At 47.8% G+C, this 20,590-nt stretch overlaps 1 protein-coding gene across 28 annotated transcripts; it reads right to left on the bottom strand.

Moving 5' to 3' along the window:
• Window positions 1–306: 306 nt before the first annotated feature.
• ZNF384 (zinc finger protein 384) lies at window positions 307–18,872 on the bottom strand. Of its 28 annotated transcripts, none has more exons than XM_073223591.1 (14): window positions 18,680–18,872; window positions 18,423–18,484; window positions 17,495–17,554; window positions 13,414–13,541; window positions 11,896–11,962; window positions 11,361–11,598; window positions 11,078–11,125; window positions 10,542–10,875; window positions 9,617–9,709; window positions 5,855–6,079; window positions 4,978–5,160; window positions 3,411–3,489; window positions 2,462–2,620; window positions 307–1,883 (listed from the first exon to the last, which is right to left on the bottom strand). In XM_073223591.1, exons 4-14 carry the CDS (start codon window positions 13,518–13,520, stop codon window positions 1,524–1,526), a joined length of 1,893 nt encoding a protein of 630 aa, XP_073079692.1. In that variant the 5' UTR covers window positions 13,521–13,541; window positions 17,495–17,554; window positions 18,423–18,484; window positions 18,680–18,872; the 3' UTR covers window positions 307–1,523. The 28 variants fall into 28 exon arrangements, with proteins under 28 accessions (XP_073079692.1, XP_073079695.1, XP_073079694.1 ...); XM_073223594.1 differs by having other exon boundaries at window positions 13,414–13,538; XM_073223593.1 differs by lacking the exon at window positions 18,423–18,484.
• Window positions 18,873–20,590: the final 1,718 nt, after the last annotated feature.

Raw genomic sequence — 20,590 nt, 5'->3', positions numbered from 1 at the left:
TTAAAGAGACCATACTTCCATTCTCTAGGTACAGAACTTAGCTTTTTTTTGTTACCACCACTTAAAACCTTGCTCTCATCAAGCAGTCCCCATGAATTTATATGTAGGAACCCTCATAAACCCAGATTTCATTTCAGAGGTACCAAAGCTATACCCTTCTATGGCTGGGGACACACACGAAGAACCTTGTCAAACAGCACTTGTTGCTCACACGCACACATTCTAGTGTAAATCCTTAGTCTGGCCTCTGACACCTCCCCAGTTTCTCCGCGTGCTCACTCACATCAGTAGCTCCACTGCCTCTGATCCTTTTACATGAATTTATTTCTATACAAGGTTCTAAAAACACCCCTTGGTTTGTACATAAGTTTTTTTCTTCATTTTAAATTGCTTTATAACAACTGATTTCCTGATTTTTTTTCATTTTCTCTTTTCTCTGAAATCTGCCATGATTAAAAATTAAAAAAAAAGAAAAAGGAAGACAAAAGGAAATAAAAATGCCATTGGCCAGAAGACAGGGTGGAAAAAAACAAAAAGGACAAAAATAAACAAAACATCAAATATGAAAATTCTCAGAGATAATGCATTTATAAACACAGAAATGGTTACAACAAAGATGGCCGTGATGAGTGGGTATATATATATATTTATATATATATATTTATATATAAATCCGTGTCCGGCAACTGACCGTGGCACCTAGGGGGCTAAGTCCAGTCCTTGCGTTTGCCCTGAACTCTCCCTTCTCCCCAACACCCGCGGTTTTGGGGCTTCATAAAGAACACAAAGCTCCCACAGCGCCTGAGGCATCGGGACGGGGAGACGGAGTACAGGGCCATGGTTGGCAGAGAAGGAAGGCAAGAGGCTCCACAGGAAACCATAACCCATGCTTCTGAGCCGCCCTCCACCATTCTGGGGATCTCCGGCCCCTTGGGGACCACATCTCAGCCCTTGCCCCTTTACAAATAAAAGGGATCTAACCCCCATCCAGATCTCCTTCCAGCATTAGGTAGGAAGTGAAGTGAGACCATGAAGGGAAGAAAACGGCTCCTAAGGATTGGGGCATGAAGAAACCTCTGCTCTTTTGCAGGCAAGGACAGAACAGGAGGCTGGCTGCGTCTAGAGCTCCGTCCTCTGACAGCTGGGAGGGCCAGCCTCTTGTCTTCCATCCGCCCGAACTTGGAGGATTATGAGGGTAAGGAGAGGGTAAGTGCCCACACTGGAAACGTTTCTTTGAGGTCATAGCAAATCCCTCCCTTGAGCACCAACCCCCAATTTTAAAAGCTATGCTTAGAAGGGGAGGCTGCTGGATCACACTACCAGCACAGTGTTCCTCTGCCGATCAGCAGAGCTGATGTTCTTTTTGAAGAAGAGCTGAGAACAAGGAAGGCTGTGCCTGCGGCCCAAGGAGATGGAGCCAAGGCCTGTCAAGGAAGAAGAGGACTTTTCCCACCAAGAGAAGCTGGACAAAGAAGGGACCGGAACTCCTTTCTCCTCTTCCCAGTGGGTGGCAACACGGGTCTCTAAGAGCTGGCCAGGTGCTCCACCTGGATGGTGCTGGTGGTGACAGTGAGGCAGATGTCCTTATGATGCTCCGCTGTCTTATAGGGTGTCAGGTCGAAGGAACACTGGGGCGGAGGGTTGGGATTGCTGTCACCCCCACCCCCACCCTGGGGGGCGGCCCCAGGGGCCTGGAAGTGTGGGGGCTGTGGCTGCTGCTGCGATGCCTGAGAGGCCTGGGCCTGGGCCTGGGCCTGGGCCTGGGCCTGAGCCTGGGCCTGGGCCTGAGCCTGAGCCACAGCCGCTGCTGCCGCCGCCGCCTGCACTTGCTGCTGGAGATCAGGTGGGTTGTGTTTACGCATGTGTTTCATAAGGTACGTTTCCTGAGAAAGATGGTAAAAAGGAATTGAGGAACAAAGAGAAGCAGAGTTTACTTGCAGCAGCATCCTGGGCTCACTGGGCTGTAAATGAGCAATACTCAGAGGCGCTCTGCAGCCAGGGGCCAACTCTCCCTGGAAGCCTCTTTCACTGCTCATGTCTGGGCAGGAAGGAGAGAATGACCTTTAGGACCACGGTGAGCAACTGACTGGCATAGGGAAAGCTGCCATTTTCCCAAAGACCTTTATAAATGGAACAACTTTAAAATCTTTTTCAGGAGTCTAATGGAAAATACCTAATGGAAATCTCTCCTCACAAAATTTCAAGTTGCTTTATTTTCCCTTATGTTTAGGTAAATGAAGAATTATTGCTTAGCAAATTCTAGAAGCTTAAGGGATCAGGCTTCCCCAATATTCCTCATCTATGGGTCGCTTTCATTTTTGTTCTCTTCACTGATTCTGTCACTTGGAGCCTGGGTGGTAGTGTATTCACTGCAACAGACCTTTACTCAGAAAGACAGGGTGAAGTGGACTGCAGTCTTACAGGCCTACGGGGAAGAAAAGAGAAGGTGCTGAGCACTCACCGATGTGTATGCCCGACTACAGATAGTGCACGTGTACACCTTGGCATGCTTCACCGTATGCGTGGAGAGGTGCACCTCGAGCGAGGCTGCGTCTGTGTACGCTCGATGACAGTTGTGGCACTTGAAGGGTTTATCTTTGTTGTGCTGCCGTCTGTGGGACTGAGGAAATTGGGAGAAATTGGGATGAATGCATTGGACTCCTTCCTCTTGCCTGCCTCCTTGACCTTAATGGAAAAGCCCTCAAATGGACATCAGGCCTCCCATGTTCTATTTGAAGGCAGCAGCAATTGTTTCAAATGCAACTCGAGAAGCAGAGGCCAAAGCAAGCAGCATATGTCACGCAGCACATACCAGGATCCTGAAAGTTAGAATGATGCTGCACCTGGTCCCACTAGTCCAGTGGTTCTCAAAGCAAGACACGGAGAACACTGGGGAGCACCAGGGAGCAGCAACACCTTCTCAGGGGGCCCACAAGGTCCAAACTATTTTCTAAATAAGAAGACAGTGTTTGCCTTTTCACTCTCCTTTTTCATGACTGTACAGAGGTGACATGATGTATAATATCGCAAAGACTGAATGCAGCAGACGTGTGAATGCAGCCATCTTCTGGTAAGCCAGCCATTACAGTATGCAAAAATGTAAAACAATGCCATTCTTTTCACTAAAGTTTTTCTGGGGGACAGGGGAGTATTTGGAAATATGTATCTGTGTTAGCATGCAATGGGTTTGGTATCTTTAAACTAATTACTAAATATTTTTTCAAGTTTTTCAGTTCCCTAGTATCTATGTAGACAGATATTACCCACATCAACAAAAGCTCTTTGGGCTCCCCAATAATTGTTAAGAGTGTAAAGGCTCCTGAAACATTTCTGAGAACCACTGTACTAGTAAATGGCACTGGGGACCCATGTCTTAGGCCCAGGCCTCATGTGGAGGGTAGAACATTTACCTGCAGATTAGAGAGCTGTGTGAAGGCTTTCTCACAGCCTGGGTGTGCACATTTGTATGGTCTGTCACCGGTGTGGATTCTGTGTGGGATGAAAAAAGAAAGGGAAAAGATGTCAGCAAGGCCACTCTGGGATTGACTCCTTCACAAACCTCCTCAGGTCACTTCTGCCCTCCAACGGGAGCACAGAACAGGCTTCAAGGCACGGGCCTCAGATCCTCTCCGACACCAATCAGGCCCGAGTAGCCTGATTTCTGCTCGCTGCCTGCATCTCTCAGCTCACATAGGGCTCCTCTCTGCTGTGGGAGGAGGGGCTGGCGGCTCGGCAGCCAGGGGACAGGCAGTCTGCCTCCTGGCACACAAGTCAGCTCCTATTGTGACTGTCCCCAAAGAATGTGAAGACATATATGGTAAACACAATGATAAGGAAACAGAAACACACAACACTTCTTCCTTGGCCCTCACAATACAGCCAGAAACTACCCCCTCAGCCGTGGGCATCATTCCCAGAGAAAGTTCTGGTATCAAAGAAAAGCAGACAGTTATGCCAAGTGGGGAGAGTAGCAGTGATAGGAATAGTTGTGGAAACCCCTCGGGGCTCTTCCCAGGTCAGCCCCCTAACAGCAGGAAATGCCTCTTTTAGTACCAATTTGACCTCCCCAAACACCACAGGGCCCTCCACTGTGATGAGCCAAGGACCCAGGGTTGTGCAGACACCTGCTCCTCATCGGGACTTCAGCGTCAGGGTCATTTTGGGACCAGGTGCTTTTTTGGATATCTAGTGTCTCAAAATCATCTCAGGACATGTCTCCCGGTGAGGAAAGCCCGACTTCTCCTCTTCGCAAAGCAAGATGCCTGGCCACTTTAAGGGGGATCGCCACATCCAGAAGCGGCTAGGTGAGAAGGCCCACTGCCACTCAGAGTCTGGATTCCATTTAGACTTGCAACCTCCACAGACCATCAACTCTTCTGGCTGTAGGTTCATTTCCTCCCAGTCACTCCAGATTCATGGGACAAATAGTGGTGGATGTCCTTGCAAGGATGACCTTTTGCACTCCGTTGCTGGTTCTCTGTGACTGTTTGTTCTCCACTCCTGGAATCCCGTGGAGCCTTGCTTGTTGCTGTCGGCATGCTGGCACCCAGGTAAAGTCTGATTATGCCTCCTGTCCATAATTGGTGCCCTGAGGGCTAGAGGTATGATCTCGAGTCCAGTGCCCCTGCTTTGACATCAAGAAGAAAATCTTGCAAGATGTGCACATAGGTGTTTCCGCAGGGAATTAAGGGAAAGAAAGCAGTCTCTGCTCCAGTGAGTCTCTTCCTCTCGTGGATAGGGGGTAGCATCACAGTCACTCCAGCTCCCCGAAGCAGCTTTCGCCCCAGAAAGACTCCCTCTGAGCGTCCACTTGTGTCTCCAGGGTTGTCGCTTGTTCTTTTCCCAGAGGCCCGTCGTGCTCTCCTCCAGCCAGGTCTCTCCCCCGCCCCCCGCATGCGGGTAGTTTGGCGTGTCCGGGGCGGGGGTGGGGAGGGCATGCCAGCGGGACGGGGGCAGCTGCCCGCCACTCTCCCTTACCGTGTGTGCTGCTGGAGGTGGGAGAGCTGGCGGAAGGCCTTCTGGCAGTAGGAACAGTTGTAGGGCTTGGCCCCCGAGTGGATGCGGAGGTGCTGGGCCAGGTAGGAGGTGTTGGCGAAGGTCTTGGAGCAGTGCGGGCACTTGTGGGGCTTGATGGTCTCCGTGTGCATCTTGGAGTGGATCCTGCCGGAGAGGAGAGGAGGGAAGGGGGGAGGAGGAAGCAGTTCGACACCATGGGCTCAGCTCTCTGCTGGGTGAAATGATGTTGCTTGACGGATGAGAGCGACCCCTCCTCCCTCCTCCCAAACACACTCCGGTGGAGAGGCCAATGAAGAGGACACCCAGATCTAGGTTGTTGCTGATCATAAGACGGTGGCTAGAATGGCAGTGAGATGATGAAGAGCTGCGCCCCCTGGCACCTGGTAACCTCAGAGTTCAGTCTTGTCAACCCTCTGTTTTGTCCTAAGGTTACACACCCACCACAGGTACCCTGCTTTCAAATAGCAATTTGAACAAAGACCAATACCGCCTATTCCCCATGGACCTGAATTTGAATGCACACCTTGGCTCTGAACTGAAGGATTTAATAAAAGCAGGGCCTGCTCTACAGAACATTTCCAGTCACAGACACAGACAGAAACCACAAAAAATTGTTCCAGACTTTGGGACTGGAGGCCACAATTTTCCAGGCCCCCTGCACACTGCTAGAACATATTGTTTATTTCTCACAGACAGCAATGGGAGAGAACCAAGGCTCCCAAAGGGCAAAGTTCAAGGGGAAAAAAAGAAGACATGGAGAGAAGAACAGGTGCAGGCCACATGGCCTTGGAGTGCAGGGTTCATGGCCAGGTAGTGGGGGTTCCAAGAGCAGCCTTACCGGGTGTGCTGCTGGAGGTGGGAGAGCTGGCGGAAGGATTTCTCACAGAAGTTACAACTGTAGGGCTTGGCCCCTGAGTGGATACGGATGTGCTGGGCCAGGTAGGAGCTGTTGGCGAAGGTCTTGGAACAATGTGGGCACTTGTGGGGCTTGGTCTCGGTGTGGGACTTGGAGTGGATCTGCATCTCCGACTTGGAGTAGAACGTCAGCGAGCACATCCGGCACCTGGGCCAAGCGAGGGCAGCGGTTAGGACCCGTCCCACTGTGAGGGCACTGCTGAACCCCCCTTCTGCCAGGAAGCCAACCTATCCGACCCTCTCCTAGTCCAACCACACTGAGGCCCTGGAGAGGAGGAGTTCTGCTTTATTGATCTTTATAGCCTAAGTCCAACACAGCCCAGCACGACACAGTCAATAAACGCTTCCTGAATGACTGGACTCCCTTAGTGTGTACCAAAACAAGAATTCAACTAGGAATGATATGAAAATCTTATTACAGGCTCTGGGCTGATGTGGATTTCACTGGGCCAGGAATACAGGTTAACTTCTCTTCTCCTTCTGCCTGTAACTGATTCCAAACTTGAGAGAATTCCTTTCCCCAGTTTCCCAAGTACAAAGTACACCCGCCAGGTATTCCAAGAGCTCCCAAGATGACAATGAGGACAAACTGACTGGATTCCCCAGGAAGACCTCTCTCTTTTCTCCTTAGATAATTGTCTTTTCTCAGATTTTCTCCTACTTACTTTTTGCCAGTGATTCCTAAAGAATGGCGGTGGAGAAGTACCAGAATTACTTGGAGGGGCTTTTCCAAACCACTTATGTCTGGTCTCCAGCCTGTATCTGATGTTCCACCAACTACCCCTGGCCCCCAAACCCCTGGCAGTCAAGTGAGAACCACTTTTGCAATGAGCCAAGGTAGCTGCTGGGAGTGGGATACATCCCTCAAACACTTAGGAGACACCACTTCAGATGGATATTAATAGGGTCGGAACACACTTTCACTCATCACCTGGGTAGGTGGTCCTTCTTCCTGTTCTGACACCATTCACCCAACAGTATCAAATAAGGCCGTTGAGCAAGATAAGCTACAACTATTCAGACTTTATTAGGTAAAAGCCACCTGTATATGGGCTGGAATCTCATCACACCCAAACAACTCACGAGCGTACGGTGTGGGATGGCAGAAAGGGCAACAGCCTGGAAGCCGGGCAACTGGGCGAGCCTCTCTTCTCTGGGTCCCCCCCGATTTATCTCTGTAACGGGTTTGGGATGGCACAGGGTGATGATGTCTGCTTTTCTCTGATCCCAGGAGAATTTTTAGAAATTAACTGAGATCTGAAGACCAACAAGAATTCTGAGCTCCTCAGAGAAAAAGACACCACTGTTATTTGGGGATATAGTCCCAATATCAATGCTTTTACTAAAATTCCAATCATTAAGGTCAATTTCTATTTCTCTAGTCACTTGATGACTGAAAGAAATCCGATTAAAGGTTTACCAATCCCTGGCTGTTGTTTGGGATGCCAAATGAATGTATGGGGGGTGGGGAGGTTCTGTGTATAGTTAGCATGGTCCAAAGGACCCAGTCAATGGAAGCCTAGACACCTGGGCTCTACTCAGGTTCAGTTACAGGCTTGCTCATTAATGTAGACCTCAATTTTCTGGTCTGTAAAATGGAGAGATAAATATCTGTCCCTAGAAGGGCTGGCAAACACCAGGACAGTTAAAAGTAAGCTAAGTGTTCTCTAATAACAACTGCATTAATGTTAACAGCACCAGTGTGAATGAATGAGCTACTGCATATGTCACAAACACTGAGGTTAGAAACTGGTTATATTGTCACTTGGAGGGGAACTCTACTGAAGCTACAAAATAATTTCCCTTGTGTGCTAAAATTCCTGACAGGTGGAACAACAACACATTCATTTTACTCAAACAAAATATCATTAGTGTGTGAGTGCTGAACACACAATTGCACCCTTAATATGAAATCAATTATAAAAGAGAACTCTCTTCACCAAAGTTCTCACCTAGAGAAGAATCTGGGAAACTCCCATCACCAATAACGGATTAGCCACAAAACAAGCAGGCTCCAAAGGTACTAGGTGTAATAATGGTAACAATAGTTGCCATTTGTTGTCATGCCTGATACTGGCAGGCAGAGTTAGGCACTTTAAGCACACTGCTTCCACTCCTCACAACAACCTGGCAACCAACTATTCTCCTGGTTTCACAGAAACAAAGGAAAACAAAGGCTCAGAAAGGCTGAGTGATTTGCCAAAGGGCCAACAGTTATTCACTAAAAAGCCATGATTCTAACCTAATTTAGATTTCTTACACTGGAGATACTCAAGGACAGGTTGGACAATCTCCTGCCAGGAATGTTCAGAAGAGTACAACTACAGAGAAGGGAAGGGCTTAGGTGACCACTGAAGTACATCCAACTCTGAAATCCTATGAAACCAAATGAAAGAGTACAAGTCCCTGAATGCAAGGTGTTGAGTGGGTAGAAAGAAATCTGACTTAGGAGACCTGTGGCAGTGGGCAGTTAGCAGGGGACAGGAAAGCCAGCACCCTGTATCACTCACTGGGTACGTTAACTCCAGGGGGACCATCCAGCACAAGAGTGGTGTCTCCTTGGAGGCATGCAATGCAATGACCTTGGTGACAAAAACCACTTTGCGTTATCATCCCAGTTTTTTCAAAGATGCTCAAAAACAATTTCAGATATTTTGATTTTTCCTCAAAACATTTTCACAAGACAGATGAGGGCCATGATTCATCTTCCCATTTTATAGATGGGAACAGGAGCTAGAAATAAGTTGACTTGCCCAGAGTGACAGAACCCAATTCTCCCAATACTCAGTCAAATGCCACTGACCACAGAAATGGATGTGGCTGACCCACACATGCCCTGAAATAGGGTTTCTTTGTGATTAAAAAGATTCCTTTGGAACTTCAGAGTTCTGAGTTTGAGAAGAAATTCTGTTCATGTAGAATACAGTCACCCTGAAATTTCAGAGTTCTCCTTTAGTCACCTGGACTATGGGGCCTGTCAAGAATCCCCAAAACACTGAGGGTGTTGAAAATCCAATAGGGCTTCCTTTCAATTGTATATCCACATTTCTTTCCTTATACAGTTTGGTAAGTCCAGAGACAGCGTTAATGTGAGTCCAAGAAACAAACACACACAAAACCCTTGGCAGAACCAAAAGACTGGCAAGCCTCTCCTACTCCTACAACAGATCTTGTAGAGGTGTATCTCCACATCACAATGACCTCACTTTAAGCAAATGTGTAAAAATCCTTGTTTCTATAAAATAAAAGGGATTTTCATTTGATGAAATGATATATATAGAATGCCTTTAAATGAATCAAACTTGTCAGGTACCTTTATAAAATGATATCTAAGCATTTTCCAGGAATACTTTTATTGTATAAAGTGGGGTACACCTGTAATAATAAAGCTGCAATAAACTTTCAGATCACGAGCTGGGACTCTGCGATGCTCAGTACTTTCTGCATAGCAACACTCCACTTACAAAGGACTGAAATGCTCAGTGGCTGCGGTTAATCTCCACAGTAGGCATGTACAACACAGAAATAAAAAGCTAAATGATGATTATTTCTTATTTTTCTTTTGAAGTTCCCAACATTTCAATTCTTATCTGGTACATGCTCCCAAGAAATGGGAGGCATAAACAGAATTCTCCCCATTTCACAGATGAGGAAACTGAGGCCCAGAGAGGGGGAAAGGACTTGCCCAGGGTCACACAGCAAGTTCGTGGTGGAGCCGGGAACTGAATCCATGAGCCCAAGGCTCTGTCCATTTCCTGTGCCGCAGTTCCCTTCGCTCCTAAAATGGGAACAACATTGCCCATCTCGGTACACTAAGGACAGACCCAGTCTCCCAGCCATGCACATCAGCCCCTGTCTGTGTCAAAGCTGTGACAGTGGTTATCCCACTCTGTACACTGGGGCCAAACTCCCCAAACCCACTAGGGCCCTTGACAGTTCTCAAGGGGATTAAAACACTGACTTTGAAAGGACAGGGAGTTTAACTAACATAATTATTTTTGTATAGTAACACATGCAAACATAATGCTTTTTGGCAATGGACAACTTAAAGGAAGTAGAGAATTAAATGACTTCCATGAGTTAGAAAGTGAGCACAGTCATTTTATAAGCATATATCCCAAGGGGGGGAAAAGGAGGTTTCTGATTCCTCCCACCTTTTTATATTGACCCCTCCCATCATCCCAACCATGCAGGGTCAGGCAGGCTCAGTACTCATATATGGCCCGAGAACGGGGATAGCACACAGGTTAAGGTCAGGGCTTACCAGAATGCTTTCTCAGAAAAATAGGAATGGAAAATACAGAAAGTAAAAAGGAGCTGGAAACAGAGGCTCAAACTCAGTCTAAAGCCTTATTACAAGAAAGGAATGCCTATACTACTCAAAAATTAGCCAATGCCGACCACCCCACAAAGGAAGGGGTGAAATGGGTCTGGTCCTGGGGAAGAGGCACTAGAGACATGCTAGCAGCTCTAGCTTCCTACCCACTGACATGCAAGTGGACGTGAGGTGGAGAGCTGTCAGAACACAGAGCCTGATGGGGGCCAGACACAGCGGGAAGGGAAGCCAGACAGTGATCCCCACCCATCCTGCACCTGGCTGTGTTTCTTACCTGTAGGTCTTGCCGTCTTTCTGATGGTCGTCATCATCCTCAGGGGAGAGGATGTAAGGATCATTCATCTCAGGCAGCCCTGACTCCAGCATCCGCTTCTTCTTTCGGCCCCTCGGGGGCTTAGAAGCCACACTGCCACCTCCACCACCACCTCCACCTCCTTCCTCCGTTAGGGTGGATGCTACCTTCTTGGAGAGGTCAGGGACCACCTGCAGGGCTTGTGAGCCAGGGGGAAGAGCTGAGACAATCATGGGAGCCGAAATGGGGAAGGTCTGAGCTGATGAAGCTGTGGTCACCAGGGAGCCTGAGGGGGAGGTGATTACCAAACCAGGACCTAGGATGGGGAGAAAAAGGAGGTGTTGTCATGTTGTCCAGTCCTGATCCTAATCCTACTTAATTTCCCCCAGATCATTGTCTAATTAACCCCTCACCACCACCACCCTGCCCAGAGTTTATAGGAAACCCCAAACCCTGTAGAAAAATAATGGTCTCCTAACCCCTATCCCCACCCCACCCCCGGTAACAGTGAGATTTACCCCTTGATTGACTCCCTTCTCTTCTCCACCTCTGAGAACAGGAGACTCCTTGATTCAGAGAAGGAAAGAATGTCACCTCCTCAAAGGCAGGGACCGCATCTTCTACTTCTTTGTATCCCCCACAATGCCTAGCGCATTGCTAGGCACACAGTAGGCACTTAACAAAAATCTGATTGAATAATCAAACACATATCCCACTCCCCATGTCCTTGGAGCCCTCCAGCCTGGGGTACTGATCATGGAAGATCAACACCTCAGATTGGAGAAGAGCAGAGTTGCTCACCAGCAGTCATCAGTCCTGTAGACGGCACAGGGACCACCGTGATATTCTGGGTAACGGACGCCTGGCTATGTGGGGTCAGCTGGTCTGACTTGGACTCTGTGTCCATACTGATGCCTGAGGGCAGGGACACTGAGGCAGGCACTGTCAGCAAGGTGGGGTAGTGGGGCGGAGCCAGCCCACAGCCCTTCTCTGGCAACAGCTGATCCTTCATTTTGTTGATGAACATTGTGTTCTCAATCTAAAAGAAAAGCAAGGAGGAGGGAATCGGCCTGTTCAGGGAGAGTCTCATTCTGTCTGCTCCCTAAGCACTTTGCATAGTCTGTCCTCCTCATAGATCGAGGAAAGAATAGTTAATATCTTTGGGCTTCCAGAGAGATACCGAGACAGAAACAGTGTGATGCTCAGTGAGCGGGTGGGGACCGGGTGAGATGGCATGTGGTTTATTTGTTTCAGTCTCCACAGTGATAGAACTCGCTACTTGGAGTTGAAAAAAGTACATGATAGGGAAGGAGCAAAAGAACTAAACTTCACCTACCTGTCCTGAGACGGTGGGGATAGAAGGCCAGAAGTATGGGTTAGAATTGAAGTGAGACTCTTCCATTCTACCTGGAGAGAGAGCGAGTACATCACACTCGGGAAGCAGTCTGAAGCAGCTCAGCCACGGAGAAGGGGAGTTGAGGACTTGCTGGCCTCTTCTCTGGCACCAGACCACGTGGCCAGGAGTTAGCAGTCAACACCTCAGGATCTAGCATATCCTGCCTTAGGTCAGAGTCACTCGGCATTCAAGCCCCACCCAGCAGAGGCTATCCTAGTGAGGAGGCTGCTCAAAGACCTTATTCACCTCTCCCCTGCTCACAGAATTCTCACACCCCAAAGAAACAGAATTGGAGCTACTTTCCTTTGCTGACAATAAGGGAAACTGAAGTCATGAGCAGGGAAGGGATGTGGCCAAGGTCACACAAAGCAAATCACTGACGGGTTTGGAAACAGCAGGGCACCTACCCTTGTCCCTCTTCCCTCTTATCCCTCAAATCCACTTTCCTGAACTAAAACATTTCAGGAGTTCTAATCAACACGTCCACAGTTCTTTGCAGCTTGAAAAGGTTCTAGGCCAGATCACAAAATGCCCAAGGAAATTAAAGAATGAAATTGGCAGGAATCGGAATCAAGGTATTTTCTGAATACCAGATGGTATGTGGGGTCCATGTCCCCCAACCTCAAGGCCTAAGAACATCGATGGTGCCGTGTCAGGTACCATACACGCAGGCCTGAGCACTGAGAATCTGAAGTCACCCATTTAAAAAAGCATTCCAGCAGCAGTACCAATTCCCACCAAAAGGGTCTCAGTACAGGGACAACGGTGGGCCAGAACACGCTCCCGCTACTAGACCCTTGCTTCGTACTCAAGCTCTTCCCTGTATGTGGACATAAGTAAGCTCAACACTTTGGGAGTGAGGTATAAGCAGCAAGAAAATTAATTCGTTGGACTCATGCTGCAGGTCACGGATGGGTATAGAATGCAGGCATCCCACCCACTCATTTTCACACTCTGATCCCCTCTCCTAGCAAGGCTTAACTGCAGTGTTGGTCAAGACCAGCTTCCCAAAATTCTAGGCCAGGAAGATGGAGCCCAGCAGAAGGAGGGTGGGAGGGAGTGGGAGACTGGTGAATGGGGAAACAGGACCAGCAGGAGATGAGCATTAAAACCACGCTGCCCCTGAGCCAAAGCAGCCAAGATGCAGGTGGGGCAGAGGCACCTGTGACTTGGAGCTATGGTGGATATGCTGGAGGCAGGAGCCCGGGAAATCAAAAGCTGGAGGGCAGACTGGGTACAGAACCTGGTTTCAAGGAGTCACAGAGGAAACTGAATGATCTCCAACAAAGGATTTAGGGCAGGGAGGACAGCAATCTCAACGTCACCCATTCCTCACCCTCCTCCAGAAATCCCATCACATTTTTTGCTCTACTTAAAGTGGCAAAGGAAAGTTAAGGAATGCACCACATCTGAGACTACAACAGCTTCAAAAGAACGAGACTCAATACTTCAACTAACCTGATAATGAACCACAGGCACACTCTGCTCTCCAAGGTGGAAAACACAGTAAAACCAGACAGTCTCTGACACAGGCGCTCACTCCTTCCTTCCAGCACTAGCTTCATAGGAAGGGGCCTCGGGTCCTTCTTAAGGCAACAGAAATCAAGAAACAATCAGGTCACAGTTTAAGAGGATCCAATCTTACCAAGCTTTCTGGTCGGCAGGGATCCCATCTTGGACCTCCCCACATCTCCTACACAGGACTCTCCTACACAGGAATTGCCCACTAAGCAATTCCATATTTAATGAATGGCACAACAGGGGACTCTATACATACAGATTTTGAAAACGATGCTAGGGCTCTAACCCTATCCTTCAAGGCCAGTGTGTGTGACCTCCCAGCTGAGAGAAATGAAATGGACAAGAGTGGTGAGGCAGGGTGGAAATGAAGTGGGGAATTAGGTTGCAGAGTAAAAGAAAGGAGGATCTAATTACAATTACCTCCTAGAGTCAGGAAATAAACACATTATGGATGTGAAAATTTAGGGGAGGAACTGAGAACCTGAAAAGTAACATCCTCAGACAGGATTCCTGTGAACAAGGCCCCTCCCTGCAAAAAACGATTACATCCGTTCATGCTGTCCTCCAAGCGGCTCAGGCGGAGCGGGTTCTGAGGGCAGTGGCCCCTGCAGGTTCCCACCAAGCGGCATGCAGAGTGACATGGTGGATGGGCAGTGTCACCACCGTGACATGTATGAAGTGTTTGTGTTCAAGGCACTGTTCTAAGCACTTTACAGTTATCACATCATTTAATCTCCACAACAATTCTATGAAGTTGGTACTGTAATCCCCATTTTTCAAATCAGTAAATCGGAGGCACAGAGTCAATAAATAGCAGAGCAGGGATCTGAACCCAGGTACCAAAGAGCAAGTTAGGAAAGGGGGTTCTGTACAAGACCCAAACATATGACTGAAGTACATACTCCCTTGACGTTGTTACCTGATCCATGAATCAAAATTTAGAATAGTCCCAAGAACGGGCTATACACTTTTCAGATAGGTCTCAATAAATGTTTTCAAAATGAAGTTTCTGCTAACAGCAAAACTGTAGTTCAAGTTGATATTTTCCATCCACATCCTGTGGAGCCTCACAGGACCATCAAGATAACTGATTTTAGTGAGAATGATGGAGTCTGAGGAAAAAGGCCAGGCTGTCCAGAGCTGGTAAACTGAATAAAAGACCCTCCACTTTCCTAATACTCAGTCGATCACTCTGCTTTGGTTCTTCAGACAACAAAGCTGAAGATCAGAACCACAGCTAGTCTGAGGACAAAACCATAAGTGTGTCCTGTGGGCTTCTGACAAATATGTCAGTCCAAAAGGTGAGTAACATGGAGGGTATGGCTTGCCCAACTAGAAGCAATATTTGCCTGCCAAATGACACCTGAGAAATGCTATACCACTGTTCTGGAACTGCTGGCTTAAATCTCTGTGTTCCTGAAGTGAGATGGAATGGAGAGCCAAGAAAGAAGACTCTTGCCAGAGTACAAGGTAGATGGCGTCCCCTGGAGTTGTGTAACAGGGAGACCCTGGTGCCAGATCACTCAAATACCTGTTCTCTGCCTGTTTCACCACTTAAGCTCAACTCTCTCTTTCCTGGAGGAACTCTCACCAAACCATCCTGACCTACGAGAAGACACATGTCAACATTCTTAAAACCTGAAGAAGCCCAATGATATGACAGGGAAATCTTATATGTACACAGAGTACCAGTTTTGACGATTATGCCAACACATTAATACAAAAAAAACAAGACTGATTTTACCCTGAATGGGGAAGGAAGTGGAAGGCTTCTATTATAGCCCCAAAGAGAAGGAAACAGAGAAACAGAATTAGAAAGAAGAATGGAGGGATTGAAAACCTGGGTCCTAACTTCCACTTTATTGCTGCACCACACCTCAACTGTGCTGTTAATAAAGGAGATTTACTATAACTAAGGTGGATAGCACCTTTCTTTTAAGAGGCTTGAGAAATTACATATTCCTTTTCCAATCTCCAAAGAAACTTTGGAAGCACTTGAGAAGTAAAGGAAAAAAAGACAATACTAAGTAACATCCAAGAATACACAGTAAGTAGGACTTGAACCCTTGCACCAGAGCTTTGTCCATCTGTCCATCCTTCTAGATGCTACTAGCCGTCAGGAAGGAAGATGCCACTGTCTCCAGCATGTGGTTTGGGCAGACATGAAGACCCACTGCCTCTGTCCCAGTACCTACTACAGTTTTTAACTTTTTTCAAATAAAGCATGACTTCTTTTCTCAGGAAAATAACATTCTCTTAAAACACGAACTTTTAGAAACTCATGAAATATTCACAGCAACTACCACCAACTTTTAGAAACTCATGAAATATTCACGGCAACCAAGTTAAGTAGTTGGAGAATGGACCTAGGAATCAAGACTCTAGAATCTAATTCTAGGTCCGACATCAGTGGATGACTGTGAATGATTACAACTCCACTAAGTTTCTATTTGGGTTGAGGATAAAGGAGAATAAACCCCTTAAAGCAAATTCATAAGGCATATGGTGATGGGATGGGCGCAGCACACAAAGAAAAAATAGTGTTTCAAGTGCTCCTGAAAGGGAGTTAAAGAACTTCTTCCACATGATGAGGACTATTAATGACAATTAGTGAAAATTACATAAAGACCACATAATTACAAAGGAACCACCCAAAAGTGTCAGATCTATAGCCTCCAGCTCAATCAACTAGAAGCATTAACACAAAACAGAGATACAAAGAACAATCAACTTAAATTCAGCTACAGAAGCAACTTGCCCCATGGATCTCAGACGCTTTGTTGAGAGAACTGCTACAAAATGCACAATTCGAGAAAAGTTGCAATATTAGCTAAGGGCTTGAAATGATGAAACACTGAGAACCATTTTTTTCTTCATAAAGAAACAAAATCTTTTTCTCAGGTTCTATGGATACTCAAAAGAGGCGATCCCAATAGGATTTGGGTCTTCCTACTTTCTGTAAACTCTTCCCAGTACAAAATAACTCAGAAGAGGTTTGTCTTAATTCTTTTGGGAACGATCATCACACCGTGCTCAAACAGACCAGCAGGACCACTACCACCACAAGGCCAGCAATGTGGACCAGCAACTTCTACCCTGGGCACAACTGGACCTGAATCCCTGTGGGGAACAGCAGCACAGTGGCTCTTCCTGCCTCCCGTTTCACTTTAACGATGGATCTAGGAAATGTAGGGCCAAAGGGGGAAAAAAGGCTGGAAAAGAGGGGATATTCACCTAATATTTAATTATCCACTTGGCTTAGAAACCTATGGGGGAATAAATTTTATAAACCAGCCTGGAAATAGTTCTTAGAAGACACCTTTAGGATTTCATAAGCTCTGAACTCAAACTTTTTTGGGTAAACACTGTCATTTTCAGGCCACCTAAAACTGTGATCACCATCAAACCCCATTATTTTGAATTCTTCCAGAGCTACTTTTGGAGTCTACTCCATACAGTTTTATCCACTTTACTTGAAACCAACCACAAACTAGTTTTTTTTCCCTGAAAACTTCACCCTACCACACCAAATTCAAATAACCCAGTGTCACAGATTCTAACAGATCCACTGGAAATATAACCACTGCAATATTATGGATACAAACACCACTCTAAACTCAAAATCTGCTTTTTGCAAATTGAAAGCAATTCCAAAAGCTATGCCACAAGGGCTATGGTGGCAGCTAGAACCCATCTGTTCCCAAAGCAGAATTAATTTCTTCTTTGGACACAATGCAACACTATTTATTTGATTTCACTTGAGCATTTCACAATTCTTTCCTGATGAGTACTAGTGGGAATGGAAGGTGATGGGGTAGAGCCAACTTTCTACACAAAAACTTCCTGGGTACCTTCAAAAGATTAATAAGAAAAGGCTGCTTTTTCTCCCACAGCAAACAACAGTATTGCAACTGCTATTACTTTAAGAATCCTGTCACATGGTCCCAAAAAAGCCCATTTGCTTATGACCCCTTCTTCCCCAAAAGCAGAAAAGCCATTAACTCCAAAATTGTCTTACCCTCTCTCTCTCTTCCTCCTGTCGTCTTATTCCTTCTCCTTTCCAGGGCTCCTGAACTTTCTGTAAACAAATTGTCTGGGTTACAGGGGCCAGTGAGGGTGCAGCTACCAGAGAACTGCGGGGAACCTCAGGAATTCTTTGACTGTCAGCAAGCAGCCTGGGAGGCAAGCGCACCCCCAACCAACGATGCAAAGATGTAAGGGTGTAACAACAGTAGTGTAGTGCCACCCCTATCAAGGGACATAAGTCCAATTCCCAGAAACTAAGATGAACTCTTATCACCAGTGTTTAGGTTCCACTTCTGGGCTCAGACACTGGTTCTTCTTCCCCCAGGGCCACAGGTAACCAGGGGTCAGGGAACAGAAGAGTTGGAAGAAGAGAAGGGTCCCTAACCCCTGAGGATTGGCTCAGAAGGCAAAGCTGAGGACTGGTGGGATGCACAAGCCCTTGTGTTAGGCACAGTGCCAGCTCAGGCCCAGCCACTTCCTCCGGCCTTCCCCCCACTCCAGCGAGGACTTCGCCCCTGCCTACCCAAGGCCTTGCGCCAAGAAGTACCTCCCACAGCCTGCACAGTGGTCTATCTATTGGCGACCCCAGCTGTCCCCAAAAAACCTCCTCTCCCGTGAGACAGGCCCTGGGAGTCTTCTCCTGATGTCGCCCCCCACCCCTTCTTCAAAGACCTTTCTCTGGGACGTCCCTCCTTCCCCTCCAGGGAGCTGAACTCTGCCACCCACCAGACAGACACCCGCCCCCTAAGCCCCCCCATTCCTCCCCATCGCCCGCTCCTCCACAACCACTTCCGGTTCCGGGACGGACACACATACAGTCACATCGTGGACCCCCCCTTTCTCCGCCCCCCCAAGGAAAAGGGGAGGGGGGAAGGAGCTGAGAGCTGGGCACGCGCCGGCTGCAGCGGCGCGAGACTCACCCGGCGGCGACGGCTGCGGCGGCGCCAGGGCCAGAGCCAGAGCGCGGGCGGGGCAGCGTTTGCTGGGGAAGGAGGGAGCCGAGTAGGGTGGCAGGTCTGGGAGGGGGAGAGCGCGAGGAGGACCGCGCGGGCACGCACTTTCGGCGCGAGACAGACCACACACTCACACGCACGGAACGCGCGCGAGACACCCGCAGGGCGGGGGCGCGAGGCAGTGGGTGGCCCCCTCCTTCCCTCCTCCCTCCCCTAACACTCACCCGGAAGTGGTGCCGCAGCTCTTGCTCCGGAGAACCCCCAGTTCCTCCACGCCCCCTCCTTCCCTCCCTCCCCCCACTGGCTCTAAGTGGAGCCCTGGCGGAGAGAAAGCGGGAGCGCCGGAAACGAAAAGGGGGGAGGGAGGGAAAAGGGGGGAGGGAGGGAAATGGCAACGCTGAGGGGGGTGGCAATGGGGCTGGGGAGGGGCGGGAAATGCAAAGGTCGAGTCAGTTCCGGGAGTGGGAGAGCGTATCTGGCGCTGCTAGCTCTCTGGCATACTCCGGGCAGAAGTTACGACAGGTAGGGGCGGAAGTGGCCTCTGCCCCGGGACGCTGTAGGGCCCTCCGTGGATGTGACGCTACAAGGGAAACGAAGGCGGGTTCTGCTAAGGGCAAGAAGCTGACCCTTCAGGACTGCGGCCCGTGGCTTCCGGAAGGGACTTCTGGGGAAGTGGGAGGGTGGAAACGAGACAGGTTCATTAATTATGCATCAACGTACGCGGGGAAGTACGGATTCTTAAAAGACCAGGGTCACTTTTCCCTTCCTTCACGGTGGCAAAGGCTGATATAGGAAGTTGCCAGTATGTTTTCCTACACTCTCAAGAATATGTCAGTTTTGAATATGCGGGAAAGGATAAGGATGTGTCATAGTTTTCTGATGTCTCTACTTAAGCCAAAAGAATAACTACCTGTCCATGCCTTCAAAATCTGACCCCTCCCTGACCACACCCATTACTCTCCACGCTTTGGTCTCTAAACACGTGTTGCCCTCATCCACGTCTCTAGCTTCTCAGCCTACTTGACTTTTAAGTACTTGGTACATTGTTTGCTGTCCACTTCTTCCCACTAGAATATCGGATCCGTGAGGGAAAGGTCTTTGAATTGTTGGCTGCAGTATCCTCAGAGCTCGGCATTTAGTAAGCAGTCAGTAAACGGTTGTTGCATAAGTAAACACTAATTGTGGACGCTTTCAGGAAGCCTTCCCTGATTGCTCCAGCTCATAAGGGTCCCTTTCTCTGAATTCCCATGGCTAAATTTAGTCTGTATCTTCTGTTGCTGTTTTATTTCCAATATGTGACTCAACAAGATTTCAGCTCTTCAGGGAAAAAACTGTCTCATACATGGTATTCTTCCCCACCCTTTGCTGAACACACAATAGATGATGAATAAATAAATGCTGTTCAAGTAAGTGAATGCTGCATCCAGCCTGCAACCTGATCTGGCCAGAATCCTCTGGGCTCAGGTCTATTTTAGCCAAGTCCCTCCTATTAACAGTAATAGCCCCTTGCTTAGGGAACAAAATAACCCTACTAGAAATAATTCTAATGTGCATTTTACAGATAATGAAAATAAGACTGAAGATTTAAGTGATTTTTCCCAAGGTCCAAGTGAGGAAGTAGCAAAGGACACCTAAAAATAAACATTTACATTAAATGTTTTAACTAGAAGATATGTATCTTTGGCTTACAATTGTAGGTTGTATCTTTTTGAAAGTGTCTCTAGCACATTTTTGGGCTCTGCACTCAGTCTGTGTTAACCGAGCAGCAACAGTTGGCAGGATATGGGTCTTAAGGGCTCCGATGTGACCAGACCTAGTTGCTGCATGGATTAGAGATTGCTAATTCAAGAAACCTTGACTTTGGTGTCTGAAATAGAAAACTGGGTGCAAAATAGTAGTAATCACCATAAATTATTTTCCTGATTACATGAACTGGCACTCTCTGGGCCTCAGTATCTCCAACTGTCAGCACTGCTCCTGCCCTTGCTATAAGAAGCAAGTTTAAATGTTTTGAACTCTTTAGAGAAAAACTTTAGAGAGATAAATGTGGGGCAGAGGGAGAGGAACGTGTTAATTTTAGCCTGGGGTTTTCCAGCTGGCACACTGTTTCCATCCTGAATCACTTCCACACCCTG

The sequence above is a fragment of the Manis javanica genome, chromosome 15, assembly GCF_040802235.1.
Source record: "Manis javanica isolate MJ-LG chromosome 15, MJ_LKY, whole genome shotgun sequence".
Classification (NCBI taxonomy): Eukaryota; Metazoa; Chordata; class Mammalia; order Pholidota; family Manidae; genus Manis; species Manis javanica.
The sequence above is the reverse complement of the archived record's forward strand: the minus strand, read 5'-3'. Positions and strand labels throughout refer to the sequence as shown.

What these genes read in the sequence shown, in the direction of transcription:
- ZNF384 (XM_073223591.1), bottom strand. Translation starts at nt 13,520, where the DNA reads ATGAAGCTAGTGCTGGAAGGAAGGAGTGAGCGCCTGTGTCAGAGACTG. An exon ending in TGCCTGTGGTTCATTATCAG is followed by an intron (nt 11,963 to 13,413) that starts GTTAGTTGAAGT and finishes CTCTCCAGGTAG; the next exon opens with AATGGAAGAGTCTCACTTCA. An exon ending in TCCCCACCGTCTCAGGACAG is followed by an intron (nt 11,599 to 11,895) that starts GTAGGTGAAGTT and finishes CTTTTCTTTTAG; the next exon opens with ATTGAGAACACAATGTTCAT.